The sequence below is a fragment of the Rattus norvegicus genome, chromosome 5, assembly GCF_021556685.1.
Source record: "Rattus norvegicus strain SHRSP/BbbUtx chromosome 5, alternate assembly SHRSP_T2T, whole genome shotgun sequence".
NCBI classification, from domain to species: domain Eukaryota; kingdom Metazoa; phylum Chordata; class Mammalia; order Rodentia; family Muridae; genus Rattus; species Rattus norvegicus.
The window spans coordinates 39,152,326-39,168,391 of record NC_141538.1 but is presented as its reverse complement, the minus strand read 5'-3'; the positions used below and the strand labels follow the sequence as shown (position 1 = coordinate 39,168,391).

At 36.7% G+C, this 16,066-nt stretch overlaps 1 protein-coding gene across 1 annotated transcript in view; it reads left to right on the top strand.

Annotated features, from left to right (window-relative positions):
- Nkain3 (Sodium/potassium transporting ATPase interacting 3) overlaps positions 1-16,066 on the top strand; it is a 679,349-nt gene that overhangs the window by 331,310 nt on the left and 331,973 nt on the right. Inside the window, 1 exon segment of the mRNA NM_001109540.2 lies at positions 12,461-12,541. Coding sequence (NP_001103010.1) covers positions 12,461-12,541 — 81 coding nt within the window.

Genomic DNA, 16,066 nt, shown 5'->3' with positions numbered 1-16,066 from the left:
TTGAAGGCTTCTTCAATCTCTTTCTTCAGAGACTTGAAGTTCTTGTCATGAAGATCGATCACCTGCTTGGTTAAAGTCACACCAAGATATTGTATATTATTTGTGACTATTGTGTTGGGTGTTGTTTCTTTAATTCCTTTCTCAGCCCATTTATCCTTCACGTAGAGGAAGACTACTCCTTTGTTTGAGTTAATTTCATATCCACTCACTTTGCTAAAGTTGTTTGTCAGCTTTAGGAGTTCTTTGGTAGAATTTTTGGAGTGGCTTATGTACACTATTATATCATTTGCAAATAGTGATATTGTAATGTCTTCCTTTCCAATTTGTATCCCTTTGTTGCCTAATTGCTCTGGCTAAAACTTTGAGTACTATATTGAATATATAGGGAGAGAGTAGGCAACCTTGTCTTGTTTCCCCTCCAAACATAAGGTGTTGTACTTTGCAAAGGATTTTTTAGCATGTAATGAGATGATCATGTGGTTTTTGTTTGCTTTGATTTTTGTTTTGTTGTTGTTGTTGTTGTTGTTTACTTTGAGTTTCTTTGTATAGTGAATTATTTTGATGGATTTTTGTATATTGAACCATCTCTGCATTCTTTGAATGAAGTCTACTGGATCATGGTGAATGATCCTCTTGATGGATTAAGTGTGCAAAAATTTTATTGAGTATTTTTTCATAGATTTTCATAAGGGTTTTTGTCTGAAGTTCTCTTTCATTGTTGGATCTTTATGTGGTTTATGTTTCAGTGCAACTGTGGAATTGTAGAATGAATTAGATAGTGTTCCTTCTGTTCCTATTTTGTGGAATGTTTTGAGAAGTATTAGTGTTAGTTCTTCTTTGAATGTCTGATAGAATTTTTCATTAAAACCATCTGGTCCTGTGGTAGGGAGACTTTTAATAAATGCCGTTATTTATTTAGGGTTTATGGGACTGTTTAGATGTTTTATCTGATCATGATTTAACTTTGGTACATGCCTAAAAAATCATCCATACCATTTCATCTAGATTTTTCCAGTTATCTTAAGTATAGGCTTTCGTACTAGGATCTGATGATTTTTTGAATTGCCTTAGTTTCTGTTGTTAAGTCTCCTTTTTGATTTTGTTAATTTTGATACTGTTTCTGTGCCCTCTAAATAGTTTTGCTTTGTTGATTCTTTGGATCGTTTTCTTTGTTTCTACTTGGTTGATTTCAGTCCTAAGTTTGATTATTTCTTGTAGTCTACTCCTCTTGGGTGTATTTGTTTCTTTTTGTTCTAGAGCCTTTAGATGTGCTGTCAAGCTGCTAGTGTATGCTCTCTCCAGTTTCTTTTTGGAGGCACTCGGAGCTATGAGTTTTCCTCTTAGCACTGTTTTAATTGTGTCCCATATGTTTGGGTATTCTATGCTTTCATTTTTGTTAAATTCTACAGTCTTTCTTTTTTTATTTCTTCCCTGACCAAGTTATCACTGAGTAGAGAGTTGTTTAGCTTCCAGGAGTATTCTGGCTTTCTGTTGTTTTTGTTGTTATGGAAGAACAGCCTTAGTCCATGGTGATCAGATAGAATACATGGGATTAATTCAATCTTCTTGTATTTGTTGAGGCCTGTTTTGTGACCAATTATATGGTCAGTTTTGGAGAAGGTACTATGAGGTGCTGAGAAGAAGAACATTCTTTTGTTTTAGCGTGAAATTTTCTGTAAATATCTGTCAAATACATTTGGTTCATAAGTTCTGTTAGTTTCTCTGTCTCTGTTTAGTGTTTGTTTCCATGGTCTGTCCATTGGTGAGAGTAGGGTGTTAACGTCTCTCACTATTATTGTGTGGTTCAACGAGTAGTTTGAGCAAATGTGGGTACCCTTTCATTTGGGGTATAATTGTTCAGAATTAAGAGCTCATCTTGGTGGATTTTTCCTTCAATAAGTATGAAGTGTCCTTCCCCATATTTTTTGATAATTTTGGTTGAAAGTCTATTTTCTTGGATATTAGAAGGGCTACTCCAGCTTATTTCTTGGGACCTTTTGCTTGGGAAATGTTTCCAGTCCTTTACTCTAAGGTAGTTTCTGTCACTGAGGTGTGTTTCCTGTATGCAGTAAAATACTGAGTCCTGTTTATGTATCCAGTCTTTCAGCTTATGGCGTTTTATTGGGGAGTTGAGTCCATTGATGTTGAGATATATTTATGACCAATAATTGTTGCTTCCTGTTTTTTGTTATTAGATATGGAATTACGTTTGTGTGGTTCTCTTTTTTTGGGTTTGTTGTGAGAAGATTAATTTCTTGGTTTTCTAAGATATAGTATCTGACCTAGTTTTGGAGTTTTCCTTATATTATCTTCTGTAGGGCTAGCTTAGTGGAAAGATATTTTATAAATTTGAATTTGTCATGTAATCATGTTGGTTTCTCCCTCTATGGTAATTAGTGTTTTGCTCGGTATAAGAGTTTGGGCTAGCATTTTTGTTCTCTTAGTGTCTGTATGACATTTTCCAAAGATCTTCAGGCTTTTAGAGTCTCTGTTGAGAAGTCTGGTGTACTTCTGATAGTTCTCACTTTATATGTTACTTGCCCATTTTCCCTTACCCCGTTTAATATTTTTTCTTTGTTCTGTTCATTTGGTGTTTTGATTATTATGTGACAGGATGTAACAGGAGGATTTTCTTTTCTGGTCCAGACTATCTGGCATTCTGTAGGTTTCTTGTACACATATGGACATTTTTTTTAAGTATAGGGACATTTTCTTCTACGATTTTGTTGAAGGTATTTACTGGCCCATTAAATTGGGAATATTCTCTCTTTGATCTTTTCATTATGTTCTGAATTTCCTGGACCTTTTGGGCTAGAAGTTTTGCAAACACTTTGTATTTTTTTAAGTGTTGTGTCAATGTCCTTTGTGGTATCTTCTATACCTGAGCTTCTCTCTTCTATCTCTCTGTATTCTGTTGGCGATGCTTGCATCCGTGACTCCTGATCTCTTTCCTAAGTTGTCTGTCACCAGAGTTGTCTCCCTTTGTGATTTCTTAACTATTTCTTTTTCCATTCTTAGATCCTGGTTACTTCACCTGTTTGTTTGTGTTTTCATGTATTTCTTTGAGGACTTTATGTGTTTTTTCTAGAAAGGCTTTAACCTGTTTTCCTGGGTGCCCTGTATTTCTTTAAGGGTGTTATATCCTCCTTAGGGTTATCTACCATCTTTATGAGTTGGAATTTGATATCAGAATCTTGCTTTTTGTTAGGGTATTCAGGACTTGTTGTGGTAGGAGAATTGGGTTGTGATGGTGCCATATGGCATTGGTTTCTGTTGCTTATGTTCCTGTTCTTCCCTCTGTCCAGCTGGTTATCTCTTGTGTTATCTCTTGTATTAACTGGCCTTGCTGTGTCTGACTGGAGCCTGTCCCTGCTATAACCCTGGTTATGTTGGGTCTCCATGGGTCAGGCTGACTCTGGGTGTGGGATGGGGTCTGGAGTGCCTTATCTGTGAGCCTGGCTATGACACAATGCCTGAGAGTCAAGCTGACTCTGGGTATGAGCAGGGTAGCTGGTCCTGGAGCATATCTGCTCCTGTGTGTAATAAGAATCAGAAGGAAAGTATATCTCTGGAAGGGTAGCAAGTCCTGTGTCTTCTGGGTCCCAAAGGGGGTCTCAGGTCAGATATTTGGGCTTTGAGGGGAAACTCACCTGTGAGCTTAGTGGTGTCAGAACTCCTGGGGCGTCATGCTATCTTTAGGTATGGATGAGGTGGGGGATGAAAAGTATTATTCTTGTGTCTCTTCATATAAACACTATGATCTTTCTATTTAAAAATGAAAAATGAATAAAATAATTTGTGAGCATTTTAAGTGACCTGGTATTTCTGCTCTTCCTTTTAAATTCTCAATTTCGGAATAAATCTATATTTGTAAAATAGAAAATTCACAGAACGATTCACCTAGAGCAAAGCCATGCTCACAGTCTAAGCTGACAGAGTCAGTCATTGTATAATGAATTTAAGACACAGTTTAGATAGAGTAGGAGGCTTGATGAAACACTTGATGCTATAATGAGACTTAGTATATATTCGTAGTCCATCAGTATACTCAGGTACCATTAATATTCAATGAAAACGCCACTAAGTATAGAAAGCAAAAAATCTAGCACAATGATTTAATAATTGAACATCATAACACACCATTTTCATTAACATAGGATATTATAACTGCATGAATACAATGGTGTTTGGTAACTCATATTTTTTTTTGTTTCCAATTTGTTAAAAAACTGAATGTCAAGATACACTTCAATCACTTATCCATCTTGCAAGGTATGCCAAGCATGGCCAGCCTACTATGTTGCAGGGCACTCATTGAGATGCACAGTGTGGCCTACATGGAACTGATGACATTCACAGTATTTAGTTGCCATTCCTATAAAAAATAAGCCAACAATATAGGCCATTTTATGGGAAGTAATGAATTTTAATAATGAAAATGACTGTAATTAGGCCTATCATCCTCTAAGATTACAAAATATGCCATAGATTTTTTTCAGCATTATGAATTTACCACATTTGAAAACAATGACTTAAATTATTTATCTTTAAATTTTGTTAAATCTAGCTTGTTTACAAATTTTAAAAAAACATCACTTGCTTTGAAAAAATATACCAGTTACATCACTGGAATATCAAAATATACTTTGTGTTATCATTCTTCATTTCATAGAAGTAAAGACTTGGAAGTTGATAAGGAGTAAAGAGTACTTGATGTTCCTTCCTCACTTTGCTATGGGTCTAAACAATTCCTGGCCTACTGTTGAAAATCATCTGAGCTATCATATGATTAATATAAAGAGATTTCCTGGGGATAGAATATGTGATAGGATGCCTTAGTAACTGCAGAATAGCAAGTTATTGGTTAAACTTTAAGTAGAAGTAATGTCAAGTGACTTTGTTTATTGCTATTGTTATTCTATTAAGATCCCGGGACCAGACAGGTATATATAGAATGATGCTGTAGGTATCTGTTGGAGACACTGTCCAGTTCTGATTACTTTTATACTCTAAATGTACCCTTTCTCCCTAACTACTGCTTGATTTAGGTTTCTGCTATATTTATTCTTTCTTTATGATTTTTAATAAATATTTTATTTACATTTAAAATGTTATCCCCTTTCCAGTTTCGCCTTTAGAAAATCCCTATCCCCTACCAATTCCCCCTGCGTCTATGAGGGTGTTCCCTCACCCACCCACCCACTCCTGCCTTCCCACCCTGGCATTGAGCCTTCACAGGACCAAGGACCTCTCTACCCATTGATGTCTAACTTCATATGCATCATATGCTTCATATGCAGCTGGAGCCATGGGTCCCTCCATTTGTACTCTTTGGTTGGGGATTTAGTCCCAAGGAGCTCTAGGGGATCTGGTTGGTTGATGTTTTTCAGACAGGTTGCAAAACCCTTCATCTCCTTCAGACCTTTCTCTAACTCCTCCATTGGGGACCCAGTGCTCAGTTCACTGGTTGGCCACAGGCATCTGCCTCTGTATTTGTCAGACTCTGGAAGAGCCTCTCAGGAGACAGCTATATCAGGTTTCTGTCAGCAAGCACTTCTTGGCATCCACAGTAGTGTCTGGTTTTGGTGTCTGCACATGGGATATATCCCCAGTCTCTGGGTGACCTTTCCTTCAGTCTCTTCTCTACACTTTGTCTCCATATTTCCTCTCATGAGTATTTTGTTCCCCCTTCTAAGGGGGACTGAAGCATCCACACTTTGGCCTTCCTTCTTCTTGAGCTTTATGTGGTCTTTGGATTACATCTTAGGTATTCAGAGCTTTTGAACTAATTCCATGTGTGTTCTTTTGTGACTGGGTTCCCTCACTCAGGATGATATTTTCTAGTTCCATTCATTTGCCTATAAATTTCATGAAGTTATTGTTTTTAATAGCTGAGTAGTACTTCATTGTTTAAATGTAGCATATTTTCTGTATCCATTCCTCTGTTGAAGGACATCTGGGTTATTTCCAGCTTCTGGCTATTATAAATAAGGCTGCTATGTACATAGTGGAGCATGTGTTCTTGTTATATATTGGAGCACCTTTTGGGTATATGCTCAGGAGTAGTATAGCTGGGTCCTCATGTAGTACTAAGTCGAATTTTTTGAGAAACTGTCAGACTGATTTCCAGAATGGTTGTTCCAGCTTTCAATCCCACCAACAATGAAGGAGTGTTCCTCTATCTCCACATCCTCACCAGCATCTGCTGTCACCTGAGTTTTTTTATCTTAACTTTTCTGATGGTATGAGGTAGAAACTCAGGGTTATTTTGATTTGCCTTTCCCTGATGACTAAGGATGTTGAATATTTCTTTAGGTGCTTCTGAGCTATTTTGGTATTCCTCAGTTGAGAATTCTAGTAGTTTCCTGTGAACTGCTAGCCTTTGTCTTTCCCAGTGTATAGTTTCCACTTTCCTAAATTATTAGCTAAGAACTCTTATAGGCTCCTTAAATGGTTAAGATCAAGAATATTCCTGATCTCCTGACCAAATTTATGTATAACTCCCATTTTCTCTTCCTTCCCTTTTACTTCCTCTTCTTCTAACTTCCTTCTTTCCATTCATCATCTCCTAAGATTGTTTTTTCTTTTCTTTTCCTTCTTCCTTCCTTCCTTTCTTCCTTTCTTTCTTTCTTTCTTTCTTTCCTTCTTCCTTCCTTCCTTCCTTCCTTCCTTCCTCCCTTTCTTTCTTTCCTTCTTTCTTTATTTACTTCTTCATTCAAAATGTCTGTCATTTACTTACAATTAAAAGTTTCACATTGTGTTATATGTGGTGCATAAGTAACACAGTCTTGTGCTTCCCTTCCTCTTGTAGTCCAGAATGGAATTATCTTTAGTTTTCAGATTAAGGTTGCCTTTTGCTGCCACTGAAAAGCTGCTGCCCCTTGCGTCACCCATGTGACTTATCTCACAGCCATTTTCTATATGTTTTAATATTAAAGTTGATTTCAGGTTGCTAGGTATAGTGTCAAAAAAGAGTACACATACACACACACACACACACACACACACAGAGAGAGAGAGAGAGAGAGAGAGAGAGAGAGAGAGAGAGACCAACCTTAGAAGAACCCACAGTTGACTCGTGTGTACACAAGAAAATGAAAAACTAGCCCACAATTGCAATAGTACAGTAATCTTCCTCAAGTATGAAAGGAACCATTATGAACAGACATATCATTTTTTTGTGATTCTTTAGGCATTTGCCTCAAAAAGAACTGCCTTAATTTCATTTCCTGTGACAGAAATATATTGATGTAAGTAATTTAAGGGGTAGAGAATTTGTTTTACCTCACAATTTTATGTTATAATCTACCAGTGCTGGAAAGTTAAGGTGGCAAGAACTTGAAGTAGTAACATGTCTAGAAGAGAGAACAGTCAATTAAGACATGCATGCCTGTGCTCAGCCACTTTCTTCTTTTTATATAGTCTAGGACTTTTAGGATGAGTCTTTTCACATTCATTTAAGAAATTGAGATAGCTCCTGACAGACATGCCCACAGGATAGCTAATCTAAACAATTCTCCACTGAAATTATATCCAGCTGATTCTGCATTGTGCCAAGTTTACAATTAGAGCTTACTTTCATAGGCAATTTGTAGTCATATGGGAATTTGGAACTCATCATAGGCAATAGTAATCTGTGATTGCCAGGGAAACAGATCAGGATTAATTCTAAGACCAGCATTTAAATCATGAACAACTTAAGGCTTGTAACCTGGTGAGAGAACTTCAGTAAAGTAGTAAGAGTAGTGGGACCAATACACCTCTGGTTCTCCTGCTCCCTGCTAGGTCCCATGAGCAAGTCACTTAACCATCTCACAAGTCCTCCCTCACCTATAAATTAAGGATTAAAACAGACCTTACAGGCAGATTAACTCAAATGAAGCATTTGGCATGGAGGTCTTGCTTTCTCAGCCAATTATTGCTTTCTTTCTCCCCTTGCCTAAGGAGTCATGCTAAAGATTCTAGCAGATCTAAAGCTTCCTTCCCCTTACTGGGGGCAGGGGATGGGGGTGGGGTTAAAAAGAAGGAATGAACCAAAGCATAGAAACCAAGAAAGAGAAGCAATGCCCATGATTGCCAAGGGAGCATTGTGAACTGATGGGATACAAGAATGAGAAAACAGTACAGTTTCTCCATTACATTCACTTTTCTCAAAGATTCTGCCTAATAAAGAAGATTTGCATGTGAACAAATTACTAATCATGCTCATGCCACAGAAGAAAGGAGCAGAGTGATTAATCATTAAACTGCACAGAGGGATATGTATCCAAGGAAATGCTGAGTTGGCCATAGATACCAGGCAAGACTATGGGAGAAAGGGACTGGAGATGTAGACAGGAATAGGACAAGTGAGCTAAGGGGCCAGTCACAAGCTATTCAACTCTCTTCGCTGGGTTCAAGATTCCCCACGCCTCTACCCAGCTGTTCTCCCTCCTCGCTTTTTGCCTCTGGAGAAGGAACCTACTTGCCTCACCTTCTCCCTTTGGTAGGGAGCCACTGAAAAGATAGAACACTCTTTATATGCAGTCTTTTCTAGTCACTAAGACCTACTAAAACATGATATTCTGCTTCTTTAGTGAATGAATGGCAGCTATGGCTTTAAACTTATAAGTGTACTATGATAATTCCAGCCCAGAAATCCTTTCAATTCCTTCTTCCCTGAAGATTCACAGCAAAGATCTCAGGTTCTAGGTACTTCTGCAGTTATCCTAACCCTTCCAGACCCTCATTAGACATCTGAGGACAGACTTCAGTCTTTTTCTTGTGTCACATACCATAACGGTACTACAGTTGCTACTTAACATTTATATTGTAGAAGGTTTTATCTTGAAGCCATGTCTACTATTCTTTGTGCCCCCTTCTTCTTATATGCCAATTATACTTAGTCCACCAAAACTAATAAAGGCTTTGGAACACTGGGTACTCGCTAAGTGCTTACTCAAAAACTAATAAGATATGATGTCTGTTGCTCTGGCAAATAAGTGGAACTCAAACTGTAGTGACATGGGAGCTAAGTTTCTACCATTTCTAACAAAAGACGATCAGTAAGGCCATACTTGACCTCAAAGAGCTAATCACCCTTATAAAAATGTTTAGCTACAAGGAAATATGGAAGATGCTCTTCAGCATCTTTCAGGAAATTTCCAATATACATGGAGTGTGAAGTCAAGCTAGAGAAAATTGCTTTTCTGCTCTCTTATGACTTTTACCCCCCTTTCAGAGATCTCTGGTGTTTCCTTTGGGCCACCAGCTCCTCGGGAGCACATTCGGAATCTTCCACTTGGAATGACCTATTCTCTTTTCTTCTTGGGAAATTTGTAGTCCTTTTACTAAATTGGCACTTAATAAACACCTACCCTATTCTATTCACCTACAGAGGACTAAGTGACTATCCAAGCTGTTAGTACAGATTCTGCTTACTTTTTTCTTTCCCCTGCCTAATTATCACTGTTTCCTGCCTCTCACACTGTATTCAGCTTATGCTCTTGAAAGCAGAATTGTAGCCATCCACTGCTGTACTCTACTTCAAGCATAATGTTTGAAGAACATTATGCTTGAAGAAATAGTAAATAAATGTAAAGGTTTTAGATAAAGTGATTTCATTTCATTTATTATTGGCTATAAAGACTTGGAATATTTATTTGATTTCATAGTTGCCTTATTTACCTCATTTATAAAAGCCAGTTCATAGATTATTTTTGTGGAGTCAGAATGTACATGGCAGGTTTGTCCTGGCCTTTACCTAGACCAAATCATAAAGTATGATTGAACTATTGCTATTCATTACATTTATTTTTGCATTCACTCTTATTCCCTTACTAGTAAGGTTCATGGATGGCAGGTTTCCCTTAACTTCTCACAAAATAACTCACTGAATCCCAGGAGATAGCAGAACAATGTAAAAACAAAGAGTCTACCCCCATTTATTTCATACCATACTTTGAGTAAATGTGGTAGATTCATATTGATGAGAAAAAAAGAAAGGACTGTTGGAAACGCCTTAGTAAAACAATCCATGTTAAAGACTAACAATAGAAAAAATATAAACTGGAAAACTTATATAGTTTCTTTCAATTGCCAAATGTTTACATATCTGCATAAGATATGTTTAGAAAATCAAACAGAACCATGCATTGTCTATGGTACTTAAAAGGTGTGTGCTGAGTTTAAGGAAATGGAAAAGAGTGAGAGATTACAAACAGGGAATTTTAACATGGAGAAGTCAAGTCATTGACAGTTCAATTTGTGAAACCTACATAGACACACAAGCTTCATGCCATGCTTCAAATTAACCAAAAGGTATCTGTTAAAAATACAAAGCCATCTTGCACTATAATTACCCAGTCAACTGAATTGTTAATAAAAACAACCCATTTCAAAGACAATGTGAAGTGAATTGCTAGTCTTAAAGGTGATGACTTAGCATTTCTGGTATGGTAAATGCACATCCACGGATTCATTTGCCAGAGCTCTTTTCTGTTTGCTTATGATCCCATGTGGTCTATCAACTGCACATCAAAGTGTATCATTTATACCCCACACAAACCAAAATTCAATCCATACAGGCATTTTTCTCAACTAGCAACATATTAGGATGAACATTCTATCCACATTCCATACAAATAAAAGTATGTCATATTCCTATCATGTGTAACATGTGTTACAGAAATTATATAAATGAACAATATTTCTAGTAAAATGGTCCTTTGATTCATTTGTCATGTGGTGAGTTGAAAAAAAAATTATTGCAGGTCAATTTATAGTAAGAGTCCTTTTCCTAAGATGGTCTACAGTAAAGCCTACCAAATGAAGCAGGCTGACTCTGGAGCACTGCCAGATTTCATAGAAGGACTCTGACAAGGTATAGGAAATCAAAGGATGACCCATCCCCCAGGGCCTTAATATGATGATTTGGGTGATTTGCCCCCTGCAAAGTGCCTAGTGAAACACTGGGGATACAGCCTTCATTACATTCAAATGTGTAGAACTAGGCAGCAGCTATCAGTGTCTGTGAAAGGTCAAGAACAGAATCTATAATACAAATTGTAGCAGATCCTTATTTCCTTTCCAGTATGGTTTGCACTGTGAGTCTTTTAAAGGGTTAGTTTTATTGTACCTTTGTTGTACTCTGGGCATTCTCAATACTTATGGGATTCAAGCTGGGTTGAACTAACTAGGTATTAAATAGCTTTTCTATGGATGCAGTTCTGTGATACAGAACTTGCCTAGGGTCTGGAAGGGGCTGCTTCAGTTCCCAGTACAGGAAAACAAAAACAAACTAGCAAACCACCCTCCCTGATCATGACTTAGTCTTGCTTCATTAGAAGTTCCCTCCTAACTTGGTTATGGGCATTTCTGTTCTGCTCTGATATATGAATGTTTCATTTGGTACTCTCTGATTAGCAAGACATCTACAGGTTTTTTTGTATTTGTGATGTTTAAAAATAGCCCTTTAAAGCTGTATGCAAGATATTTTCAATTCAATATCCATTTGAATGGTGCATGGCTTAGAAAAATATGCTTGATTGTATTTGCAATAACTTCAAGCCCCTAAACCAGCACAATTTATCATGCTTGTATGACATCTTTACCTGTTTTTAGTGTAAAATCCCAGTGACTATGGAGTTTTAAGTAACTTTATTACCTATTTTTTCAAAAAGCGAAATATTCTCAGAAAAGAGAAATGTTACCTCAAAAATATTCGTTCATAGTCTACACACCAACATGAGATCACTTTAAAATCATAAATGGTAAAGATAAAGTAAATTGCATATTACAGACAAACAAGATGTGAATGAAAGGATTTTTTTATAATAGGAATTGGTTGTTTGTTTGCTCTGTCTCTTATTTATTAATTTCCGGGATTTTAAAGATATCTTATGCACTTATTCTTTCACTGATTACAGGTGCATGTGCTCTACTCTTAGAAAAATAACATAACAGAGAGCGTTTGATAACTATATGGAAGTTCGATTTTGTCTAAAGTTCTGAAATTAGACAATTTATACTAATGAATTGGATATTTTCCATCTAATATATCTGATTATTTAGATAAATTTATGTAAGTAGCCAGATAGAAAGATAGAAAAATAAATAATACATCGATTCATAAATTGGTAGTAAATAGATTAGTGGTTCTCAGAAAGCTACATTAACTGTGTTATCTTGAAAAGAAAATGTACATAAAACAGAAATCATGTCAGCACTTGAATTTAAATTGTACCTGCAACTCAGAAAAGAATTTTAGAATTCTAGGTTTCCAGGCATCCACTAACAACAATGGGAACTATTGGATTTTTAGTTCTTTAGTACCTCATGAAAGGAGATTTTTTTTAATCTCAATATTACCTATTTACTTACAAAAGACTTATATTTATTGACATTTCTACTACTAATTTATTTCGAATATGTGGTTTTCATCTCCAATTTTTTTCTTTTTTTCTCAACCCTTTATATTTAGTATACAGTGTGGACTGCCCTCTGGGTCACCTGGAATGTGTTCATCATCTGCTTTTATTTGGAAGTAGGAGGCCTCTCTAAGGTGAGCTTACCACATCTTTGCAATACACTTTGGAAAAATATAGTTATAAGTTAACTACTATGATATACTTTTTTCTGATTATACTTGAGTGGAGAAATATAGAACAGCTAATTTAAAAAAATAGTCTAACTGGCATGTGTTGCCTATCTGTAATCACAGCACATGGGAGGTTGAGACAGAAGGATCATTTTAAGGTCATACTTGGTAGTACAGTGAATTCAGAGTCAGCATGTGCTCTCTGAGATCATGCTCTAAAAAGTAATGTCTATATTCTATTATGAAAAAGTGATCTTGGAGAAATACATGATAATATAAAGGACTTTCAGATGCATGGCTTCTAATTTGTTTGTTATAGTGAAATTGAGACTTATCTTCTAGTGAATTCTCATGTGCTTGTTGAATACATAGTATTATAGTGACTGCAGTCCTATATATTAAAGCAAGGGGGACTATGAACATTCATGCTTAAAGTAGGAAAGGGGTTGTAAAAAAAATTGAAGCTCTTTAAGTAGAGCCACACGTACTAGAATGTGAACACATGGGTGTGGTGTTTTCTGTTCTGAGGTTCTCATCAGACAGAAGACTCTGCTCTTAGGGCAATATGGTGTCATGTTATTTCTGTCTGCTTACAATCTCATTTTCATCAGACTTTCTGAAAACACATCTTTTGATTGTTAAAAATGTATCAAAACAAACAGTTTTAAATTTCTAATAACTAGTCTTAAAGAAGAAACATAATACAATAGTTCAAAGACTGTATAAGGATTTTTTCTTTTTAAATATTTTATTATTAAATAAATTTGAATTATCTATTGTTTACTGTCAGTCTGAAATTGTACATCGAATATGGTCATATACTTGCATTTGGGATCCTTATCTTACAACCAGAGATGCTTTTAGAACTGTGAGACTCTACTGAAGTACTAATCAAAGCATGTCAGATTCAGCCAGAGGAGAGAACATCATTGAAGGATTTACTCTAGCACCTTTAGAAATTATTTGATTCTTCTTTCCATACTATAGTGAATTTAAAATTAGAGCTTGTCATCATTTCTCTCATTGGAGAGTTCAAAGACCAGAAAGGACATTTCTGCTACTGAGACCCACAAAAAAACCTGCAGCTTCTTTCTTGATGATTTATGCTACTGAATGTTCACCACCACAAAAACCTAGAACATAAAGCTTGATCAGACTCTGCATCCAGGTTTTGTTGCCAATCAATGTAGATTATAGGTCATTTTCAAATGCAATTCTGATGAAAAGAATAATGAGTACCAAGTTAAACACAGTATTAGCCTTATATTTTCTATCTTGTAACTTGAATGGTCACATTAATACAAGGGTATTTTCATTTCAGTGGGTAGAAATTGTCTTTTATTTTCTTCATTATGAATTTATTTGATGTAAGTTAAAAGAGAGGAAGCTTGCCCTGAAGAATTGGCATGACAGTGTGTTGAAGGAATACAGAGTTCCAATACAAGCACTTAATTCAAGTTTCATCTGCAGCACTTACTGTGAGCTGTGAACCAACAACTGTTCCCCTGTGATCCTGTGAAAGCATCCTAACAGGACAGTGTTGCCAATAATGGTGATAGCAAGTGCTGGTTATGTTCATGTTTATCATATGTGGTAACTCTGTAAACTTCAAAACAACTCTGTTTATGTTTATCATATGTGGTAAGTCTGTAAGCTTCAAAAGAGCTCTATGGAGTAATAAAAGTAAACAACAGCAGTCATTTGCTCTGCCCAAGTCCAATTACCTAGTCCTGCTCAAGATTATTTTTGTCAACTGCCCTTTATAACTGTTTTTTCAAACCTCTAAGTGGATGTCAAAGGATTTCCCTCTCTCTCTCTCTCTCTCTCTCTCTCTCTCTCTCTCTCTCTCTTTTTGGAGCTGGGGATCTCTTTTCGTTCTTGTCTTTACTTTTTTCTGGTCCCCTTTTATTGGATATTAGTTAGCAGGATATGAAAAGGACTTGACCAGGATGGGAGCTAGGCAGATAGTCATGCCCAGGAGTATAGACAAACCTCCACATAGGTCCCTCTTTGGTGGTATTTGCATCATTGTTCGTGTTTGAGTTCCTTATAAGAATTACATGAGCTAAAAAGGCCATAGGAAGCTAGCCCCATGTTGAGCCTGACAGGTTGATGTACTTGTCAACTGGCTATTCATTTTTAACCCATTCAAAAATTCATTAACACATATTTGTGGTTAAAAGTATGTAGAAGTCCAAAAAGAATATTCATAATATGTTCTGTTAACTTTTACAGCCTTTCTGGCTAGCCACAAATGGATCCTACATGAATCTACTCTGAAAGAGTAAAGTTAAGGACCCTTGATAAGAAATACCCCTGCCAAGCTTCCTGCTGTATATTGTTTTCTAAGAAAAACCCTTATCCAGATGTGATAGTTTCTGTTCTAAACTTATTAGAGAGACTTCTCCATTTTCTGCTAGTCCTGAAATTATCCACTTTAATATAAACAGAAACTACCCTGTACCTTGAGTTTTACCCAAACATACATTCTGGAACAACGAATCTCTTCAGCTCATTTTGCTGGGGAAATGTATAGTAAGATTTATTCATACCAGAAAAGGAGTGCAGCAATACATCAAAGAAACAGTTCTGTCCATGTTCAGCTTAATGAACCTGTATCATCCAGGGTTTCCCAGAGAAGCAGAATGGCTAGGCTGAGCATACATTGCAGAAGGCATTTATTATATTAGCTCACAAAATTCAGGCAGGGCAGTTGAACAATAACCATCTGCATGCTCGAAGGGCTGAGAACATGGTAATTGCTCAGTTCATAAAAATGAGCGCCTCAGCAGTCCCAGTCTGGAGAGTGACAGGTCGTCAGTTCAAACCAAATAGCCAAAGATTGAGAGGTTCAGATCTCAACAAAGAGGTGCAATAATTATGGCAGCCATAGAGGAGATGCATGTCTCAGCCAGGAAGGTAGGCAGGTACAAAGCAACAGCACTTCCTTCAGACTGTGCTGCTGCTGAAAGAGCTTCTTTACCGTGAGGGAGGGTCTTCCTCTAAAATTAATCCTTCCAATAATACTCTTATGAATTACATAAGTATGTCTTGTACTTGACCTCAGATCCAATAAAGTTGACAAGATTAACTCAGACAGAATTAATGACTTTATTAGGATTGCTTACACAGGACAGGCAAGACAAGGGTGGCCGAATGACTGAAAAGTCTCACACCAACATAAGTGACTCACAGAACTGTATCACCAGAATTCTCTATAGATGTTGCAAGCATCTACCTACCTGATGGTTTTTATCCCCTAAGCGTCCACTTGCTATTTGTATAGCTTTGTTATATAAAGGGCCTTGTGTTTCCTTTAAGTTTGCTGAGTTTACTGGCCTTAAGAGTTTCATGAGCCTCTTATTTCTCCCTGATTGCACAAAGAAATGTTTCCATTCCTAAGAAATAGCTATAGACTAGAATGTTCCTGCAAACACTGAACCTAGAGTAGTCTTCACATTGTGTCTATGGGCGTAGTAGTCATTCTTC